At 42.3% G+C, this 22,185-nt stretch overlaps 1 protein-coding gene across 2 annotated transcripts in view; it reads left to right on the top strand.

Moving 5' to 3' along the window:
- DIS3L2 (DIS3 like 3'-5' exoribonuclease 2) overlaps window positions 1-22,185 on the top strand; it is a 334,011-nt gene that overhangs the window by 41,121 nt on the left and 270,705 nt on the right. Inside the window, exons 3-4 of one of the 2 annotated variants that reach the window (XM_060767323.2) lie at window positions 7,431-7,589; window positions 9,220-9,356. In XM_060767323.2, the coding sequence (XP_060623306.2) occupies window positions 7,431-7,589; window positions 9,220-9,356 (296 nt within the window). Of the gene's footprint in view, window positions 1-7,430; window positions 7,590-9,216; window positions 9,357-22,185 lie in introns of both variants that reach the window. The other variant, XM_060767322.2, reaches the window with a different exon arrangement.

The following is a 22,185-nucleotide window of genomic DNA, read 5'->3' as shown; positions in this document are numbered from 1 at the left end:
GAGGTGGTTTTGCCAGTTTCTTTCTCTGAAATAGTGCCTACAGCGCCCAGTATTGGTTGGTGGTCTCCCATCCACATACTAAGAAGGGTGGACTCTGTTTGGCTTCCAAGGTAGGATAGATTCTGGTGTGCTTATATTCAACTCTGTACAAAATTAGATTGTGATCTAACTTTGGGGAAAGTGAACCTACAGTCAAATAATACGAGTGGAAGGAATTAGAAGAGTTCCCCACTTACAGTCTAGTCTTGAAAGGTTATGGAAGGAAGCATTTTGGTGCGGAAAGTTAGCGAACAAAGGGAGACTTTGTCCACTTCTCTTCTTTATCTCAAGGGCTTTGTTTCCAGATGGTGTTAAAAATCCAAAGGAAAAAATTAGTGCTGTAAGCAGCGAGTGAGTCGGGACTACGCTGCTCCTATCGGTAGGGTGTCACCTGGGAATGATACAAGCCTTTAATGATGCTCTTGCCTATTTCCTTTTCCCTGGGGAGATCTGGGTTAAAGACATAAATAACTGCAATGTAAACAAAGCTTGAAAGTTCATCCGCAGGCGAAAACGCCCTGTGCGCTCCAGTTGCAGGGCTGTGAATGGCCCGAGAAGCACGCTCTTTTCTGTCTCACACTTGGAGGATTTGTTGTTTTCTCATGGTTGAAGCTGTGCGCCCAGTGAAAGGTTTTCCATTATCTTGAGCTCGGGTAGATTGGGAGTTTGCGATCCAGTAAAAACCATTTATTCTGGGGAAGAGATACCTCTTTGCATGCAGAGTAGCAACGAATCAAGATACTGGATTGTCAGTCCTGTCAGCCTTAGTGTTGAGGGATGTTGTTGCTGCTGTTGTTCATTAGTTCAGTCGCTTCCGACTCTTTGTGACCTCATGAACCAGCCCACGCCAGAGCTCCCTGTCGGCCGTCACCACTCCCAGCTCCTTCAAGGTCAAGCCTGTCACTTCAAGAATACCATCCATCTTGCCCTTGGTCGGCCACTCTTCCTTTTTCCTTCCATTTTCCCCAGCATCATTGTCTTCTCTAAGCTTTCCTTTCTTCTCATGATGTGGCCAAAATACTTCATCTTTGCCTCTAATAACATTCCCTTCAATGAGCAGTCGGGCTTTATTTCCTGAAGTATGGACTGGTTGGATCTTCTGGTGGTCCAAGGCACTCTCAGAACATTCCTCCAGCACCACAGTTCAAAAGCATCTATCTTCCTTTGCTCAGGCTTCCTTATGGTCCAGCTCTCACATCTATAGGTGACTACGGGGAATACCATTGCTTTAACTATGTGGGAAGTTTGGCCCAATTCTATCGGTGAGGTTCAGAATGCTCTTTGATTGTAGGTGAACTATAAATACAACTACTACAACTCCCAAATGTCAAGGTCTATTTTCCCCAAACTCCACTAGAGTTCTGTGTGCCAAATTTGATTCAGTTCCATCGTTAGTGGATTTTAGATTGTTTTTTGAGTATAAGTGAACTATAAATCTCAGCAACATCAACTCCCAAATGACAAAATCAATTCCCCCCCCAACCCCACCAGTATTTTAATTTTGGCATTGTACTTACTACCTAAGCGATCCCTCGTTGGACGAGTAAGATGGTCTTCCTTGATGACTATTTTTGTGGGTTTGTTGGTGGCTGTGGAGCCCTATTCTTGACCCGCATCTTCTCCCACAGTGAAGGCATTGGTTTCCAGGTGGAAGGCGGTCCTGGTCGGGGTTGGCTTGATGCGCCTTCCTCCTGGCTCGTTTCTCTCTTTCACCCTCCACTCGTGCCTCCTCGAATTCTGTAGCACTGCTGGTCACAGCTGACCTCCAGATGGAGCGCTCAAGGGCCAGGGCTTCCCAGTTCTCAGTGTCTATGCCAGAGTTTTTAAGGTTGGCTTTGAGGCCATCTTTAAATCTCTTTTCCTGTCCACCAACGTTCCGTTTTCCGTTCTTAAGTTCAGAGTAGAGCAACTGCTTTGGGAGACCGTGGTCAGGCATCCGGACAACGTGGCCGGTCAAGCGGAGTTGATGGCGGAGGACCATCGCTTCAATGCTGGTGGTCTTTGCTTCTTCCAGCACGCTGATGTTTGTCCGCTTGTCTTCCCAAGAGATTTGCAGGATTTTCCGGAGGCAGCGCTGATGGAATCGTTCCAGGAGTTGCATGTGACGTCTGCAGACAGTCCACATTTCGCAGGCATTGAGCAGGGTTGGGAGGACAATAGCTTTATAGACAAGCACCTTGGTATCCCTACTTATGTCCCAGTCCTCAAACACTCTCTGCTTCATTCGGGAAAATGCTGCACTCGCAGAGCTCAGACGGTGTTGTATTTCAGCTTCGATGTTGACTTTGGTGGAGAGGTGGCTGCCAAGGTAGTGGAAATGGTCAACATTTTCTAATGTTACACCATTAAGTTGTATCTCTGGCATTGGGGAGGGGATGGCTGGTGACTGCTGGAACAGCACTTTGGTTTTCTCGATGTTCAGTGACAGGCCAAGCTTTGTGTATGCTTCTGCGAAGGTGTTTAGAGTGGCTTGTAGATCTTCTTCTGAATGCGCACAGACGATATTGTCATCAGCATACTGGAGTTCTATAACAGATGTTCTTGTAACCTTGGTTTTGGCTTTCAGTCTGCTGAGGTTAAACAGTTTGCCATCTGTCCGATAGATGACTTCCAGTCCAGTGGGAAGCTTCCCGTCAACAAGGTGAAGTATCATAGTGATGAAGATGGAGGATAAAGTTGGGGCAATAACACATCCCTGTTTGACACCCGATTCCACCTTAAATGGGTTCAGAATTCAGTTCATAAGACCAAACCTTATTAAAAAGAGGGACTTCCAGCATACTATAGAATTTCCAATTGTACTAATGATATTGCTTATCCTTTTACTTAATTTTCTTCAACAAACAGCATTAATACTCATGGATCTCACTCACAGAGATGTTTGAATTGTGAACAATTTTAGATAAATGCAGAGTTCTTCAATAAAATTGGAATTCCAATAGTTTCAGCCTAGTCAACATGGGAAATGTGAACTCCTGGGAAGAGAAAGGTTTCTGGGGGAAAATGAAGTGCTTAAAGTCAAGCAAACATTGCATGTTTTTTCAGGTGTTGATGTGATCAATTATGTTTGGGTTTGGGCAGTGGATCTCCCCAAATTCTCTGTTCATCGACGGCCTCTGTCTTTGCATTTGGAAAGAGCCAAGAAAAAGGGAGCCAGCAAGTGAGAGCAAGAAAACACACCCCATTTTTTAAAATCCTTTGAGCTTGTAAACGATATATAATGTTATCTAAAACTGTCCTGCCTGAACCTGTTAACACAGGTCCACAGAAAGAGTCCACGAGAGAGAAACAGTAGTTAGCACAGTGGTTTTTTAGCCTTGAGGTTGTAACCCTTAAGGGTGTTACGAGGAGGTATCAGAGGGGTCTCCAAAGACCACCAGAAAGCACAGTATTGTCTGTTGGTCATGGGGGTTTTGTGTGGAAAGTTTGGCCCAATTTTATCATTGGTGGGGTTCAGAATTCTGTTTGATTGTAGGTGAACTATAAATCCCAGCAACTACAACTCCTAAATGTCAAGGTCTATTTCCCCCAAACTCCACCAATGTTCACATTTGGGCATATGGAGTCTTTGTGCCAAGTCTGGTCCAGATCTATCATTGCTTGAGTCCAAAGTACTCTCTGGATGTAGGTGAACTACAACTCCAAAACTCAAGGTCATTGCTTACCAATCCTTTTCAGTATTTTCTGTTGGTTATGGGAGTTCTGTGTACCAAGTTTGGTTCAGTTCCATCGTTGGTGGAGTTCAGAATGCTCTTTGATTGTAAGTGAACTATAAATCCCAGCAACTGCAACTTCAAAATGACAAAATCAACCTCCCTCCAAACCCCACCAGTATTCAAATTTGGGTGTATTGGGAATTTGTGCCAAATTTGGTCCAGTGAATGGAAACACATCCTGCATATCAGATATTTACATTACGATTCATAACAGCAGCAAAATTACAGTTATGAAGTATCATCGAAAATAATGTTATGGTTGGGGGTCACCACAACATGAGAACTGTATTAAGGGGTCGCGGCATTAGGAGGGTTGAGAACCACTGAGTTAGCGCAAGGGATTATGTTGTGTGCTTCATTGGAAATGGCTTGTGAAACGATTTCTGTTCATGAAATATCTGCTAAATGGGATGCAGATGCAGAAAAATGACTTTTCTCCTCAGTGTGGTTGTGGGTTTCTGCTGGTTTCCCTTTTCATGACATCAAGAAGAAGACACACAAGAGAGGCCAGAGCGTGTTTTTTTTAACACTCACTGACTACAAACCCCATCACTCCCAACTGTCATGGTGATAGAACAGTTGTGGATTGCTTTAAACAGAACAGATTTCCTGCATGGAATATTTAACCATGTGAGAAACAGAACACAATTCATAGAAAGCCTACGCCCTGGAGGACTATTGTCATTCATAGCTTCCTGAAATCTGTGATAGCTTGATCTCCCCTTCCGCTGTCAAGGTGATTGATAGTTTGTAGGAAGTTATGTGAGCATTTTTTCCATGAGGAAAATCCTTGCATTGTCATCTGCACCCAGATATACATTGGGATGCAGTAGTTTTCCCCTGTAAAGAGAAAGTAATAACTTGCTCCTTGTGGAACGAGGTCTGCTGAGAGTGAGTCTTTTTGCCCAAAAGAGATGGTTGCCTATTATAGTCCCTTACTATGATGTTTGCAGAAGCGAAGGTGATTGATTCACATAGCTGTCCTCAAATGTAACACCTTCCAGCAGTGTCACCTTATGGTGAGATATCCATGCTTTACCTCCAGATTGGATTACTGTAACACACTCTACGTGGGGCTGTCCTTGAAAACGGCCCGGAAATTTCAGTTGGTACAACGGGCGGCAGCCAGGTACTAACCGGTGCTTCTTACAGGGAGCAGTTAACCCTCCTGTTTGAGGAGCTCCACTGGCTGCTGTTCATTTTCCGGTCCCAATTCAAGGTGCAGGTTCTTACCTACAAAGCCTTGAACGGTTTAGGACCCGCCTACCTGCGTGACCGCATTTCTGTGTATGAACCCACACGATCTCTTTGATCATCTGGAGAGGCCCTGCTCACGCTCCCACCTCTTTCACAGGCGCGATTGGTGGGGACGAGGGAGAGGGTCTTCTCGGTGGTGGCCCCTCGACTCTGGAATTTAGTCCCTAAGACATCAGATATGCCCCACCTTTGGCAGTCTTTTGGAGGAATCTGAAAACATGGTTGTTCCAGTGTGCCTTCCCAGAATAAGGAAAATTCTTAGCAATATGTCCTCAAATGCACTTTAATATTGACTTAAGATTGTCTGTGCACCCTTATCTTTCTTTGAAAACACTATCCTAGTTTACCCTACCTTGTTTATGCCCAGCATTTTAAATTTTAATTTTAATTATTACATTTGGCCCGGCCATAGGTTTTTAAATGCAGCATTGTTATTGTTATTGTTTATTGCTTGTTGTGTATTTTTGTTTTTGAGTTTTTATTTTAACTGTTACCGCATGTAAGCTGCGCCGAGTCCCTTGGGGAGATGGTAGCGGGGTACAAATAAAGTATCATCATCATCATCATCATCTTGGGCCCACACAGTATGTTTTAAGACAAAATGGTTAAATAGATGCATTTTCCTGTTCAGTTTAGTAACCAAATCACAAATTGCAAAGTTGTATATTTGAATTCTCTTGTGGAAAGGGCACCACTGAAATATCACAGGCCCAAGTGACCTGGCAGCACTTTCTCTCCAAGCAGTTGCTGTTGCCTTCAAGTAATTTCTGACTTACCATATATACTCGAGTATAAACCGACCCAAATATAAGCTGGGGCACCTAATTTTACCACAAAAAACTGGGAAAACATATTGACTCGAATATAAGCCGAATGTAGGAAATGCAGCAGCTACTGATACATTTCAAAATAAAAATAGATACCAATAAAATTACATTAATCAATGTGTCAGTAGGTTAAATGTTTTTGAATATTTACATAAAACTATTAAAATAAGACTGTCCAGCTCTGATTAACCCATTATTCTAACCTTCTTCAATGTAAATGTGCTTACATGTTGTTTCAATATCACCTGTTGTATGTCAGCCTGCTCAGCCTGTGATTGTGTCTAATGATCAGGTTGCTTTGCATGATGGGAATGACAATGTTGTTTAAGTTGATTCCTCTGATGGGAATGGGGATGTCGTCCATGAAGATGTTCCTGAAGGGAATGGGGATGATGGTTTTAGAGATATGGGGCCTGAATGCAGTTCAGTTGATGGCTTAGAGAGGCCTGTATTGCTGCAAAGGGATTCTCAAGGTCTCGAGCCAGGGAAAGGATCTGTGCCTGGTCAGTTATCTCCAGGAGCAGATTTTAATGAAGCCTTGGACAGAAGAAGTGCTTTTAGCCAGCAAAGATAAATGAGAAATTAAGGCGCTCAATCAGATTAGAGCAGAAGCGAGATGTGAAACCAAAACTGAGGAAAAGGCCGTTCTCTGCTGTTTGGGAAACAAAGTAGAATATAAGTGCCAAGTGATGAGTCTAGCTTCAGACGAAGCAACATTGGATTCATGTTAAGTTCTTCATGCCAAGTTCCTGGACCTTTGTCTTTGTTTGGTTCCTTTTTTAAGTGCCTTTGCTGTTATTTTGCCTTTGAAATCAAGCTTCTGGTTTCATGGACTTCTTTGGACTATCTCTCTTTGGATTTATTGCTCTTTTTACTTCCTAATCAATTGGATTTACCTTTTACTATGGATTACTCTTTATTGCTTTGGCTTTTATTATCCTCAATATACTGTTTACTATTTTAACTCAACTATATGGTGTTTAAAATCAGAGGGAATCCTGCTCTGGAGTGCAACATCACCATAGTTTACTTTTACTATATATTTGGGGGAAATGCTTTGTGTATATGAATAAGGAAAAGTAGAAAAGACTGGCGCCGAGAAGGTGGAAGGTGTGCGCTGTGCGAGAGAGGAGGAAACAAAGGAGAGCTAGGTTGCTCCTTGAAGAGGTGAGGGTCCTGGCTGGAAGGCGTGGGGCTGAAAGAAGCCCTTCTTTCAGACCCATACTTTCCCAACAGAACCCTCACCTGAGTATAAGCTGAGGGGTGCTTTTTCAGCCTAAAAACAGGACTGAAAAACTAGGTTTATACTCAAGTATATGCAGTACGTTGATCCTAAGACAAAACCATCATGAGGATTCCTTGACATGATTTTCAGAGTGTTTGTCCTTGCGTTTATCTAAAGCAGAAAGAATGACACTTTCTCAAGGTCATCATTTCCAAGGCAAAGTGGGGATTTGAATCCTGCTTCGCCAGAGTTGTAATCTGTTCAGTAAAAAGAACCTCCATTATGTTTTTTCTTTCCTGAAAGACACCCCCCCCCCCTCCCAAACACACATCTGAACTAGAACTTTGTGTCTTGATTCTCTTCTAGGTGCTGACAGGCGAGGTCCAGCGAGGATCAGAAACAACTCCGAGTCAGCCAGGGCTCCCCCAAATGTAGACCGGAGGCGACAACTCTCTGAATCCCAGGCAGACACCGTGAGCAACTCTGACGGCAGAATGAACCTCCGACAGCAGGGAACTCCGAAAGGTATGGAACTGGGAGGTTGCACTGCTGACACATGAAGCATGCTTTGAATTGCCCATGCTATTTATTTATCTACTTCACTTGTATACTACTTTTCTCACTTTTCTCAAGAGGGAGAGGGGAACGGGGACTCAAAGCAGTTTCCAACATATTTGTGGCAAAAATTCAATGCCTCATATATATATGTATGTATGTATGTATGAATGAAATATAACACAAACCAACAATATCATATAACTATCATATTAAATCATAAAAACGTAAATAACATGTAGACATTAAAACATTTAGACATTAATACAAACGTTAAACTGATACGATCCAAAAATCTTGGTCCAAGGCCGTTCCAAATATCAGTATCAATTGTATATAAACTCTGATAATTCCTTGTATGGCTTACTGCCCAAAGGCTTGGTCTCATAGTCAAGTTTTTACTTTTTTTCAGAAGGCCAGGAGGGAGGGTGCTGATTTAATTTCGTTGGGGAGGGAATTCCATATTTGAGCCACCACTGAGAAGGCCCTGTCTTTCATCCAGTCTCACCTGTGAGGGTGGTAGGACTGAGAGCAGGGCCTCCCCAGATGATCTTAACCTCTGAGATGGTTCATAGATGATCTAATTATTGATCTGCTAGAATAAAATAGGCACAGATGCCAGAAACTGACCTTTGTGGAGAGATCTCCTGTGTCCCACTGCAGCTGGCAGATGGTAATCTTGTCAGCCCCGATTGTGTTTAAGTGCAGGCCAAGGTCTTTAGGCACAGCACCCAGTGTGCCAATCACCACTGGGACCACCTTTACTGGCTTGTGCCAGAGTCTTTGCAGTTTGATATTTAAATCCTCATATCGTGTCAGCTTTTCCTGTTGTTTCTCTGCAATCCTGGTGTCACCTGGGACTGCGACATCGACAATCAATACTTTGTATTTTAACACGATTGTGAGGTCAGGAGTGTTGTGCTCCAGAACTCTGTCTGTCTGAATTCGGAAGTCCCAGAGGAGTTTGGCGTGTTCATTCTCTGTAACATTTTCCGGTTTGTGATCCCACCAGTTCTTTGTCGCAGGCAGATGGTATTTGTGGCACAAGTTCCAATGAATCATCTGAGCAACGGTGTTGTGCCTCTGCTTGTAGTCTGTCTGCGCGATCTTCTTGCAGCAACTGAGGATGTGATCTATTGTTTCACCTGCTTTCTTGCAGAGTCTACATTTGGGATCTGTTGTCGACTTTTCAATAATAATAATAATAATTATTATTATTATAAGGGCATTTAAACCTTGAACTAAACTTCTGAGCTGCCTCTTTGCCTTTGTTTGCTGTTTTGTCAGTTTCATAGGTTCATTGTGTGCTGTGCTAGAGAAAATTATTCTTTCAGACTTCAGTTCCTAATATCGCCTGCTTGTTGCACTTTGAAAGTAATTCAACAAAGTAACTTCTTTAGCCTCTGGTTCTGGTTCAAAAGCACACTTGCAGTTAGAGGTAGAACCAAACCTTTTAACAATGGTCTATCAGTTCAAGTATTGTCATCAATCATCCACTTGTCTTTTGGCAAAATGTCTGCATGTAGTCATTGGCTTTGCAAAGTCTTACATTGAACAGTTGTTGACGGAAAGGACATGACTGTGGCTTTGTTTCCAGTAGGTCCGCACACTGCTAGCTTGACCCCTGGCGAAAAGAAGAACCGGAACAAACCAGCCAGGCGGAGGAAGAAAGTGTTTGAAACATATATGTCAAAGGAGGACGTCTCAGCAGGTCTGAAACGGAAAACACTCATCCAGGTGCTTGGAGCTTAGCATGTCCTCTTGTCTGTGGAAGCAAAGCATTTTCATGCAACCCATTGCTATTTGGAGGCCTCTGTTCTGTCTCTCAGAGCCGGTCCCCTTCCCGCGTTGCATTTGTGTCGTGCTTCAGTGTGGCTGCAAGTGTGAAATGGTTGTGCTAGTCAATGAGCTTGGTTACCTGTGGCAAAATGAACTTAGATTTTTTTTAAAAATGCATGAACGGTGTCAGGAGGATCCTGCCTCTCTTTTCATCAAAGACAAAGGGCAAACCTTGCAAACAATAATAAGGATGGATCTCTGTTGAGATTAACTTCACAATTCAGCAGCAGATCAGTTGCACAACTTCAGTGCTTTCCAGTAGCTTCTTCCTGCACAGTTTTTTCAGTCAACTGCTTCCACAGCCTGCAGTCACTCTTGAACCTTTTACAGACACTTGAGCACATGCCCGGCCATTGTCAGTTTTACTATTGTCTTTCCCCCAGTCTAGATGATATTACAGACTTACCACACCACACAGTTATATCTTGTCTTAGCAGACAGGTTCTTTTAATTACATATAGCCTTTCACGAACAACATCACAGCACAAGGAGAAATATACACTATATATGACTTCCTTATATACAATCCATTTACACATAGCAATCACCGATTGGTTCCCAACTCATTGACTCAACTCAGACCCAGGATTACATCATTCACAATCACCTGGACTAGGCCAGAACACATTCCCCAAATGAAGTTCTATATACAGTTAATGCATGACTCAGCATTTCCAATAGAAGCCCATTAGCAGTGCATGACTCAGCTATATTACATTACAATATATTGTAAAACCTGACAATCTCATTTCCTAACTCTTACTGTTGGATAATTGGGATTGTTGTGTCCTGGGCCTCAGCTGTGAGAAACTTTACACTAGGTACATCTCTCTAAACTGCACGAATGACTCCCTTTCTATTCCATCTTTCTATTCCTCCATTTGTCCCATTTAGGGGATAGCGATGGAGTTTGTAACAGCAGCAATGTTAGGCTATACAGACAGGAGTACTACTGATGGTAATGCAATGTGGTTTTGAATGGTGGGGAAATTTCATCCATCAGAATTTAACATCCCTAGTCTAACATAATACTGATTTTGGAGCAATGGAAGAATCTCTACCCCTCTATTCCGCTTTAGTTAGACCACACCTGGAATATTGTGTCCAAGTCTGGGCACCACAATTCAAGAGAGATATTGACAAGCTGGAATGTGTCCAGAGGAAGAGGGCGACTAAAATGATCAAGGGTCTGGAGAACAAGGCTTAAGGAGCTGGGCATGTTTAGCCTGAAGAAGAGAAGGCTGAGAGGAGATGATAGCCATGTATAAATATGTGAGAGGAAGCCACAGGGAGGAGGACGCAAGCTTGTTTTCTGCTTCCTTGGAGACTAGGACGCAATGGAACAATGGTTTCAAACTACAAGAGAGGAGATTCCATCTGAACATGAGGAAGAACTTCCTGACTGTGAGAGCCGTTTAGCAGTGGAACTCTCTGCCCCGGAGTGTGGTGGAGGCTCCTTCTTTGGAGGCTTTTAAACAGAGGCTGGATGGCCATCTGTCAGGGGTGCTTTGAATGCAATATTCCTGCTTCTTGGCAGAATGGGGTTGGACTGGATGGCCCATGAGGTCTCTTCCAACTCTTTGATTCTATGATTCTGTTGCTCCTGCTTCTCAGGAGACACCAATGGCCCTCCATCCAATGACATTGCAGGTTATAGTGAGCACCATGAAAATGTATAAGACCCCTGCCATTGTCCTCCACAAACACAATAGTATCTACCAGCCAAGTGAAGGCTTTCATACGGGGACAAATCCATCCTAGATTTTATGTGTTTCCTCCACCAGAGGCACCCCAGTGTTTCTTACTTTCTCATTTGGTGTGAAATTTGCATGACCCCACCCACTTCCTTAACACTTTCCTATTCTTTTGTATGGCACGTAGCAAACAGGAAGTGATCAGGAACTGAACATACTAGAGAGATTTGGGGGAAATTCACCATGAATATTAGGAGTTGTAGGTACTGGGATGTATAGTTCACCTCTGATAGACCTGGAACTAACTTGGCCCACAGAGACCCCCATCAACAGCAAAAAATACTGGAGGTCTTTGGGGGAAATTCACTTTAATTTGGGGGGAATTCGCCTACATGCAGAATTACATATGAATTGTATATAAGGAAGTCATGTATAGTGTATATTTCTCCTTGTGCTGTGATGTTGTTCGTCAAAGGCTATATGTAATTAAAAGAACCTGTCTGCTAAGACAAGATATAACTATATGCTGTGGTAAGTTTGTAATATGTGAACCCAAACACTGAAGTATCTGGACCAAACTTGGCACACAGACCTGATAAGCTGAAATTTGATTACTGGAGGGGTTTGGGGGTGCCTGTTAATTTCCATGCAAGCTCGGCACCTTGGGGACCTTCTTGTTTAGGCTCAGCCTGTGTTTGTAAAGCGGACTCCCTTATTGCTCTGCCTCCTGTATCACTTGTGGGGTTTTTCCCCCCTGGACCAGAGCACCTGCTCTTTCCAGCCAAGATAGTGCTGAGGATGGAGATGCAATCCAAGCACATCTGGAGGGGGCCCTTGGGGAACTTCTGACCTGAGAGATCCCTTCCTTTGTTAAGGCTGTAGTGCTTTGGGAAGGATAGAGATTTGGATCCTCTAAGAGAACTACTTAAAAAGTATAGATGCTTTTGTAGTCAGGTGAGGGTGAGAATGGGACCTAAAGGCACCTTAACACATGCAGCCTTTCTCCTCTTTTGAATGACTATATCTTCTTAACACATGTGAAAAAAAAAAACCCCCACCCGCACTGATAAATATAGCTGCTATTGTTTGTGAAGGATTGTAAAATGATGCGGGCTGTGGATGACATCATGAGATTCTGTGGCCAGAGGCCTGGCCTCTGATACACATGTGAGAACAGTTGTTCTTTGCAGATGGGGAGAGCGGCCGGTTCCAGATATGATATCACAGCGTGAAATGCACAACATTGTAAATAGGATTTTCATAGGCACAGATAATAAGGCCCATCTGCTTTCGAAGAGAAGCAAGGGGAGTTCCTCTGGGTTTTTTTTTCCAGAGGAAAAGCACCCGTTTTTGGGGGGTGGTGGTGGTGTTTATGTTTTGATTTATTTCTTATGTGTGTCTTTGTTATATTGGCATCATACATTCCCCCCACTGTAAGGGTCAAGGTGACACATTGAAGCCTGTAGTAAATGCATGAGGTGGAGTTTACAATGTCTTAATTACCATATATACTCAAGTATAAGCTGGATTTTTCAGTCCTTTTTTAAGGCTGAAAAAGCCCCCCTTGGCTTATACTTGAGTCAAGGGTTATTTATTATTTTACCCTGTTATTATTATTATTTTGATTACATTTATTATTTTATTCTATTTATTTCTACTATTATTATAGTTATATTATTTTACTCTATTATTATTTTGATTACATTATTTTTTTCTCTATTTATTCTTGTTATTACATTTATTATTTTACTCTATTATTATTATAGTTACATTATTTTACTGTGTTATTATTTTGATTACATTTATTATTTTTCTCTTTATTATTATTGCATTTATTATTTCAATCTATTATTACATTTATTACTTTATTCTATTTATTCTTGTTATTCATTTATTATTTTACTTTATTTATTATTTATTATTATTTATTTATTATTATTTATTATTTATTATTTATTATTTCCCACCCTCGGCTTATACTTGAGTCAATATGTTTTCCCAGTTTTTTGAGGTCAAATTGGGTGCCTCGGTTCATATTCGGGTTGGCTTATACTTGACTATATATGGTATTTGCTGATTTTGTTGACCTTTGGGCAGTAGTAAACCTGATATATCTTTGCCACGTATAGTGTGTTGGCTGTTCCCACACATAATGCCTGTAAACCACACAGTGATCTATCACAATCTTAGCCTAGCAGGGGGCAGATGTATGTTTGTTTCCATGTAAACCTTTGAAAGATTGAGAACAGGAACTGGATGGTGTCTTGAAAGAGAAGTTCTCTTTTCCAGACTGCTTATCACTTCTGTTAGAGGACTATTATCTAGCTGACCAAAATTCTCTCCTTCACAATCCACAGTCAAGCATATTGCAATTAGGAACAGAAATTGAGATTCTGTATTACATAGCATAGTGCAATAGTTCCATATATGGGAAGAGGGAAAGGGCCTTCTTGGTGGTAGCCCCCTAACTCTGGAACTCACTTCCCAAGGACATCAGACATGCCCCAACTCTGGCAGTCTTTAGGAGGAGCCTGAAAACGTGGTTGTTCCAGTGTGCCAGAATAAGGAAAACTCTTAACAATATGCCCTCAAATGAACTTTACTATGAATTTAGGACTGACTGCGCACCCTCATCTCTTTATCCCAGTTATATCCTACCTTGTTCATGCCCAGCATTATTTTTTTAATTTTTAAATTATTACATTTGACCCGGCCATAGATTTTTGTTTATGTGAGTCGCCCTGTGAGCGCAGTAAATAAATAAATAAATAAATATATTGTTTTGTATCGTTTTTGTTATTGCTTTTGTTTACTGATGTACTGTGGGCTTGGCCTCATGTAGCCGCACCGAGTCCCTTGGGGAGATGGTGGCAGGGTATAAATAAAGTATTATTATTATTGGTAACGGCGCTCCTTGCAGTCATGCCGGCCACATGACCTTGGAGGTGTCTACGGACAACGCTGGCTCTTCGGCTTAGAAATGGAGATGAGCACCACACCCCAGAGTCAGACATGACTGGACCTAATGTCAGGGGACTACCTTTACCTTATTATTATTATTATTATTATTATTATTATTATTATTATTATTATTATTATTATTATTATCTCTCTTATTGATTTCCCCACCAATACTTGTTTAGCAGCTCTAGCCTCCCTGGTTCTTCTGCAACTGGTGGAAAGCATGGGGAGGCCAGAAAGCATCTGGTCATGTTTGTATCCAGACACAGAGTAATTGCATCTTGGTCTGAAATCTGCTAGATTTCTATAGAGATCTGATGAAATCATTTTGCGTCTGGCCAAAGAGACACAGCCCGCTGCTTCTCCTGTCTCTTCCTTGCCAGACACAGAATGGCCATCTAATGGAATCCAATGCCTTGATGATGAGTCTGAGGGAGGGCTTTTATTATCATAGAATCATAGTCACTGCATTGAAAAAGACCCCAGGGGCTATCCAGTCCAACCCAATTCTGTCATACTGGAAGATACAATCAAAACACCCCTGACAGATGGCCATGCAACCTCTGCTGACAACCTCCCAGGGAAGGAGACTCTACCACACTCCAAGGCAACACATTCCACTGTTAAACAACTCTTGCTTTTTGGAAATTCTTCCTAATGTTTAGGTGGAATCTCTTTTTCCTGCAATTTGAATCCATTGCTCTATTGCAGTGGTTCCAACCTGAGGTCCCCAGATGTTTTTGGCCTACAACTTCCAGAAACTAGCTGGGATTTCTGGGAGTTGTAGGCTAAAAACATCTGGGGACCCCAGGTTGAGAACCACTGCTCTATTGTATCCTAGACTCCAGAGTAGCAAAAAGGAAGCTTGCTCCCTTCTCAATGTGACATCCTTTGTGACACCCTTGTCACAATGTGACACCCTTGTCAGGCTCCTTTTCTCACAGCTCAACACAACCTGTTCCCTAAGCTGCTCCTCATAGGGCTCGGTTTCGAAACCTTTGATCATTTTGGTGGCACTTCTCTGGACACCTTCTAGTTTGCGAGTATCCTTCTATTTTGGGGAAGCAACCTTCTTAAGCCTCCTCTATATGATGTTTGTCTGTTGTGTAACGTGTTGTTTTCGAACATGAAGCACGATATGTCTTATTCGATTTGCAGTTTCCTTATCTCTATATACCTAGAGCAGTGGGAGGGGCTGCAGGTCACGAGACTGTCTAGGTTTAAACACGATGTCAGTTGACTGTTAGAGAAGTGTGTTTAGCTTTGATTGAGCTTGAGCATAAAAGTCTGTCAGAGTGCAGAACCTCTTGTTAGAAAGTTGGAAACTGTTGAGGTTTGCGTTTTATTTAAAAGTAAACTCTTATTAAAGAGTTTCAAGTTTCAAGTTTCAAGATATATGTGTTTGTATCTTTAAATACATGAAGTCCAGTTGTGTCCGACTCTGGGAGGTGGTGCTCGTCTCCATTTCTAAGCCGAAGAGCCAGCATTGTCCATAGACACGTCCAAGGTCACGTGGCTGGCGTGACTGCATGCAGTGCCGTTACCTTCCGGCCAGAGCAGTACCTATTGATCTACTCACATTTGCATGTTTTCGAACTGCTAGGTTGGCAGAAGCTGGGGCTAACAGTGGGAGCTCATGCGACCTTATAGTCAATAATGGAACAGAAACAAAATACGGTGTTCCCTCACTACATCGCGGTTCGCTTTTCGTGGACTGGCTGTTTTGTGGGTTTTTTACTCCCAGTTTATGAATGGTTGCCATTGCCCAGAGCAGCGTTCTAATCCCACCTCCTGGCAACGATGGAGGGTGGAAAGGGGGTTCATCCTCCCCCTTGGGAGAGAGGCAACCAATCAAGAGAGATTGCAAAACAAAGCAGAGATAGCTAGCAAAAAAAGGTGCGTGGTGCCTTTAAATCTTTCCTCGCTTCTGCCTCACCCTTGGAACTCGATATACATATATAGCATCTCTACTTCGCGGATTTTCACTTTTTGCGGGTGGTCCTGGAATGTATTTATTTATCATGTCAGGAGCAACCAAATATTTGTATTACATTTTTAACAAAACAAACAAACAAACAGTTAAAACACAAAGTTTGCAAGCTTGATAGTTGATTAAATGTCCTTTGACCAGTATCTGGCCACTTGGAATCACTCTGGTGTTGCTGCAAGAAGGTCCTCCATTGTGCATGTGGCAGGGCTCAGGTTGATTGCAGCAGGTGGTCAGTGGTTTGCTCTTCTCCACACTCGCATGTCACAGATTCCACTTTGTGGCCCCATTTCTGAAGGTTGGCTCTGCATCTCGTGGTGCCAGAGCGCAGTCTGTTCAGCACCTTCCAAGTCACCCAGTCCTCTGTGTGCCCAGGAGGGAGTCTCTCATTTGGTATCAGCCATTGATTGAGGCTCTGGGTTTGATCCTGCCACTTTTGGACTCTCACTTGCTGGGGTGTTCCAGCAAGTGTCTCTGTAGATCTTAGAAAACTATTTCTAAGGAATAAGGTCCTGGAATGTAACACACGCAATAAGTGAGAGAACACTATATCTACATGACCAGCAATCATTCATTACCAAATAAACTCCACTACCCCGATCATATTGTGATCCTAACAGTTCATGATCTATACCCCAGTGGTCAGTGATCCTAACAGGGTATGATCCATTATCCCCAATATTTCTTGAAGGTGGAAAATAATGCCAATCTTTGCAGCAACTAAAAAAACAAACAAAAAGAAAAGACACCAATAGGCATAAGTTAAGACTTAGGCCTTTGTACGCTCTTTAACAGTAGGGCATGTGTCCAGTATCTGGAGCCAAGGTGAATTACGTTTTTGGACAACTCATAGGATTGCTCAGCCAGTGTGCCCATTCCTTGGAGATTCAGGAAGCTGTGAAAAATGAGTTTTCCAAGTTCTGCCTGTACCTGACGTGAGTAAGTCTCTATACAGGCAGGCTCATCAATTCCATTTGGCTTGTCCATCCAAGGTAACTTACACGCCAGTTTGGTGTGAAACTTCCTCCTCCTATTCTCTCTTGGCTGGTGGCCACAGGATGAGCACTTTCCCAAGATCTCTGTCTTAGACCAACAGTCAAAGATCTGTTGTTTCTCAACCTGGGGGTTGGAACCTCTGGGGGGGGGGGGGGGAGGTCACCAAAGATCATCAGAAAACACAGTATTTTCTGTTGCTCTTGGGAGTTCTGTATGGGAAGCTTGGCCCCATTCTATCGTTGGTTGGGTTCAGAATGCTCTTTGATTGTAGGTGAATTATAAATCCCAGCAACTACAACTCACAAATGTCAAGGTCTATTTACCCCAAACTGTTCGTAGCTGGCCGTACTGAGTATTCGTGCCAAGTTTGGTCCAGATCCATCGTTGTTTGAGTCCACAACATCTCTGGATATAGGTGAACTACAACTCCAAAACTCAAGGTCAATGCCCACCAAACCCTTCCAGTATTTTCTGTTGGTCATGGGAGTTCTGTGTGCTAAGTTTGGTTCAATTCCATTGTTCATGGAGTTCAGAATTCTCTTTGATTGTAGGTGAATTATAAATTCCACCAACTACAACTCCCAAATGTCAAGGTCTATTTTCCCCAAACTCCATCAGCGTTCATAGTTGGGTGTATTGAGTATTCGTGCCAAGTTTGGTTCAGATCCACAACATCTCTGGATATAGGTGAACTACAACTCCAAAAATCAAGGTCAATGCGCACCAAACCCTTCCAGTATTTTCTGTTGGTCATGGGAGTTTTGTGTGCTAAGTTTGGTTCAATTCCATCATTGGTGGAGTTCAGAATTCTCTTTGATTGTAGGTGAACTATAAATCCCAGCAACTACAACTCCCAAATGACAAAATCAATTTTTTTTTTAGTGAAGGGCATACATTGAGTTGTAAGGTGTCTTGTGCCCAAATTTGGTGTCAATTCGTCCAGTGGTTTTTGAGTTCTGTTAATCCCACAAACAAAACATTACATTTTTATTTATATAGATGAAGTAGCAACTTCATCTATTTACATTATGTATTTACATTACGATTTCTAACAGTACTAAAATGACAGGTATCAAGTAGCAATGAAAACAATATTATGGTTGGGGGGCCACCACAACATGAGGAACTGCATTAAGTGGTCATGGCATTAGGAAGGTTGAAAACCACTGGCTTGATGGATTTGCCATTTTCTTTATGTATGCTTGCACTTGTTGTGAGTGACATCCTTTGCACATATGTCTTGAAGATTTCACACCCCATCCTTGTCTCGTGTTCAGTTTAGGGTTGAATTTTTATCTTTGTCTCTTTCCAAGGAGGGTCTTCTGCCAGAGCCTTCTCTTGAAATAGGCTGAAATGTAGTTTTTATTAACCTCAACCAAGTTTTTCTTTCCTGTTGAGGTACAGTCAAGGATGAGTAATCTGTCCTCGCGCTCGTGGTGGTCCCTTGGGTGATGAAAAACTCTCAGCATTGGCTGCGTTTCCCCATAAATCTGCATATTTTTCATGTATGCTCACCTGCCTTCCAAGCTCTTTCAGATTTGTTTCCCACATGCATACACAGCGTTATAGTTAATTTATATGGGAATAACACTTCAGGAAGAGTCTCATGATTGTTACTGATTACAAATGGAATAATTTTCAAATCTTAAATGAAAATGTCCATTTTAAAAGCTTTCTTAAATGTCTCTCATTAAAGGTTGGCTCCAGTTTTTATATATTTATGAAAAGACTACATTTTATTTGAACCTTAGGTAGATTTTTTTTAAACTGAAGTGCTCTTGAACTATCCTTCCCAGAATGCTTTTGATTTGACTTGATCTCTGTTAATGTCTTCTAATTATGTAGCTTTTTCTTGAGTTTATTTATTTATTTCCGTGTCAGAAGTGAATTGAGAATACAATTATCTATATAAATAAAAATGTAATGTTCGTTTGTGGGTACAATACAGCAAAATGAAATACAAACTGCTAGACAACAAAAATTACATCAGAATAAAATACGTACAGTAGCAAAAATCTATATAAATAAAAATGTAATGTTCGTTTGTGGGATTAACATAACTCAAAAACCATTGGACAAATTGACACCAAATTTGGACACAAGACACCCAACAACCCAATGTATGTCCTTCACTCAAAAAATAATGATTTTGTCATTTGGGAGTTGTAGTTGCTGGGATTTATAGTTCGCCTGCAATCAAAGAACATTCTGAACCCCACCAACGATGGAATCGAACCAAACTTGGCACACAGTTCTCCCATGACCAACAGAAAATACTGAAAGGGTTTGGTGGGCATTGACCTTGAGTTTGGGAGTTGTAGTTCACCTACATCCAGAGATCACTGTGGACTCAAACAGTGATGGATCTGGACCAAACTCTACACCAATACTCAATATGCCCAAATGTGAACATGGTGGAGTTTGGGGAAAATAGAATCTTGACATTTGGGAGTTGTAGTTGCTGGGATTTATAGTTCACCTACACTCACAGAGCATTCTGAACCCCACCAACGATAGAATTGGGCCAAACCTCCCACACGGAACCCCCATGTGGGCCCCAGCAATGCGTGGCAGGGGACGGCTACTAATGTATAAAAAAACCACAAACAAAGTTTTTAAAAACCTTGGTATTATGGTAAATGTCCTTTGACCAGAAGCTGGCCACTTGGAGTGCCTCTTGTTGCACCTCGGCAAGAGTTCACCTTGTTCAAAGCACTCACCAGGAAACCAGATGTGGTAATAAACAGCTTATTGATAAAACACATAGAAGAAAGGGCCAAAGGCTCCTTAAGCAAATAATAGAGTAAAAATCCAAGTGTACATATAGAAAGCAAATCCAATAGGCAAATGGTAAATCTAAAAACAAGAGTTAAAACTTGGAACATTTATCCAGAGAACAAGGATCAAAACAAGAGCACGAATCCATAGGTAAATCTGCAAAGCAGGAAGCAAAACTTGATTAGGAATGGCCTTGAGCTTACAACATGACCCAGGAACAACACGAGAGTTTGCCACTCTTGTAGTGACGTTGCTTCATCTGAAATCCCAACAGCTGTTAAAGCTCAGCCTGTGATTGTGTTTCAGGATCAGGGTGCTTTGAATGTGGGAAGTGATGTTAATGAGTTTCAAGATGGCAGTGGTTTGGTCAGTGATATTGATACAGAGAACTAGGAGATCCCTGTTCAAAGTGTAGTTTCCCATGAGAATGTCCCTGAGGGGTGTGGGGATGATGGCGTGCTTTCTGAATTGTTACCAGAGAGTTCCCATGATAGGGAACATGAAAACAGCTCGGCATCTAGCCCAGCTGCAGAACTTAATGAGCAAATAGATAGATGCGAGAAGATCAGTCAAAACAGGAGAGCCGAACAGTGGCTTCGGCATCCTGTCATGCTCTGAGAGAAAAAGATAAATTCTCAGCTTAAGCGAAACCAATTTCTGAGTGCTAGAGACATAGCTAATGAGGAGATAAAAGTCCCAAGTACAGGATATGTAGTGAGATGAAGCATCGTTTGGAATCAAGTCAAGATCTCGTCCTTGTTTCATGGAATCTTTACTTGGAAAATTCATGTTTTAAGTGCCTTTGTTTCATGGTTTTGATTCTTGGATTCTATGCTTTTATATTCATGCCTTGGATTCATGTTTCCTCATTTCTTGCATTTTATTTTGGAAGTTTCGACTTTGTTTTTGTGGACTTTGCTGGACATTTACCCTGGACTACTTTGCTTCTGCTTTTCTTCCTACATAATTGGATTTAACAGTTTCATTGCTTTTTAATTATCTTTATTGATTTTTAATTATCTTCAATAAAAGGATTGTTTTTCCATCCAACGGTGTGGTTAAAGTCAGAGGGCCTTTCCTGTCCAAGAGTTGCAACAACAGCTCTCTATCTCGTTTAAAGGCATAAACTCATTCCATGGACCTTGAGAGAAATGCTTCTGCCTCTCCTTCCCATGGCTTTGCTTGCGCCTGAATTTCTTTCCCCAGAGGAGCAACCTGGTATCTCTCTCTAAGCCAGCTGCTTCTTCGGATGAGCTTATGGTATCCTCCCTTCCCTGCCTGTCAGCTTCCAAATCAGTTTCATTCCCTCATTCAGAAACAACATCTTGTTCCAACACCCCCTCCGTTCTCCCAACTGGAGAACCATCTTGCTCCAACACCCCTTCTGTCTGGGCACCCACAGAACCATTAGGCCCTGCACCCCCAAACCCCTCATCATCATCAGCTTGCTGAATTACAACACCTCTAGTGTCACTGTGAGAAGGTCCTCCACTGTTCCTGTGGCAGGGATCAGATTGCATTGTAGTAAGTGGTCTATGGTTTGCTCTTCTCCACACTTGCATGTCATGGACTCCACTTTGAAGCCCCATTTCTGAAGACTCATGGTGCCAGAGTGCAGTCTGTGTGTCCAGGAGGGGGTTTCTCACCTGGTCTCAGCCACTGATTGAGGTTCTGGTTTTCAGCTGCCACTTGCTTGCTGAGGTGTTCCTGTTAGTATCTCTGTAGACCAGTGTTTCCCAACCTTTGGTCCTCCAGTTGTTTTGGAATTCAACTCCCATAAAGCCAGGCCAGCTTACCAGCCTTTAGGAATTGTGAGAGCTGAAGTCCAAAACACCTGGAGGACCAAAGATTGGGAATGACTGCTGTAGATCTTAAGAAGCTATTTCTTGATTTAAGACGTTGGCTTGCTGGCTGATATCTGAAAAGAGGATGGGCCGAAGATGTCACTGCCTTGATCCTTTAATTACAGGCTGCTACTTCCTGATGGATGTCAGGTGGTGCGATATCGGTGAAACTGTGTAATTTCTCCAGTGGTGTAGGCCGTAGACATCTTGTGATAATGCAGCATATCTCATGAAGAGCCACATCCACTGTTTTAACATGGTGAGATGTTTTCCACACTGGGCAGGTGTATTCAGCAGCAGAGTAGCAAAGCACAAGGGCAGACATCTTCGCTGTGTCTGGTTGTGATCCCCAGGTTGTGCCAGTCAGCTTTCATATGATATTGTTTCTAGCACCCTCTTTTTGCTTGACATTCAAGCGGTTCTTCTTATAAGTCAGAGCATGGTCCAGGTATTTGGGTGTGCTGCAA

This window comes from Anolis sagrei, chromosome 3, assembly GCF_037176765.1.
Source record: "Anolis sagrei isolate rAnoSag1 chromosome 3, rAnoSag1.mat, whole genome shotgun sequence".
NCBI lineage: Eukaryota > Metazoa > Chordata > Lepidosauria > Squamata > Dactyloidae > Anolis > Anolis sagrei.
This window is presented reverse-complemented; position numbering and strand designations above follow the sequence as displayed.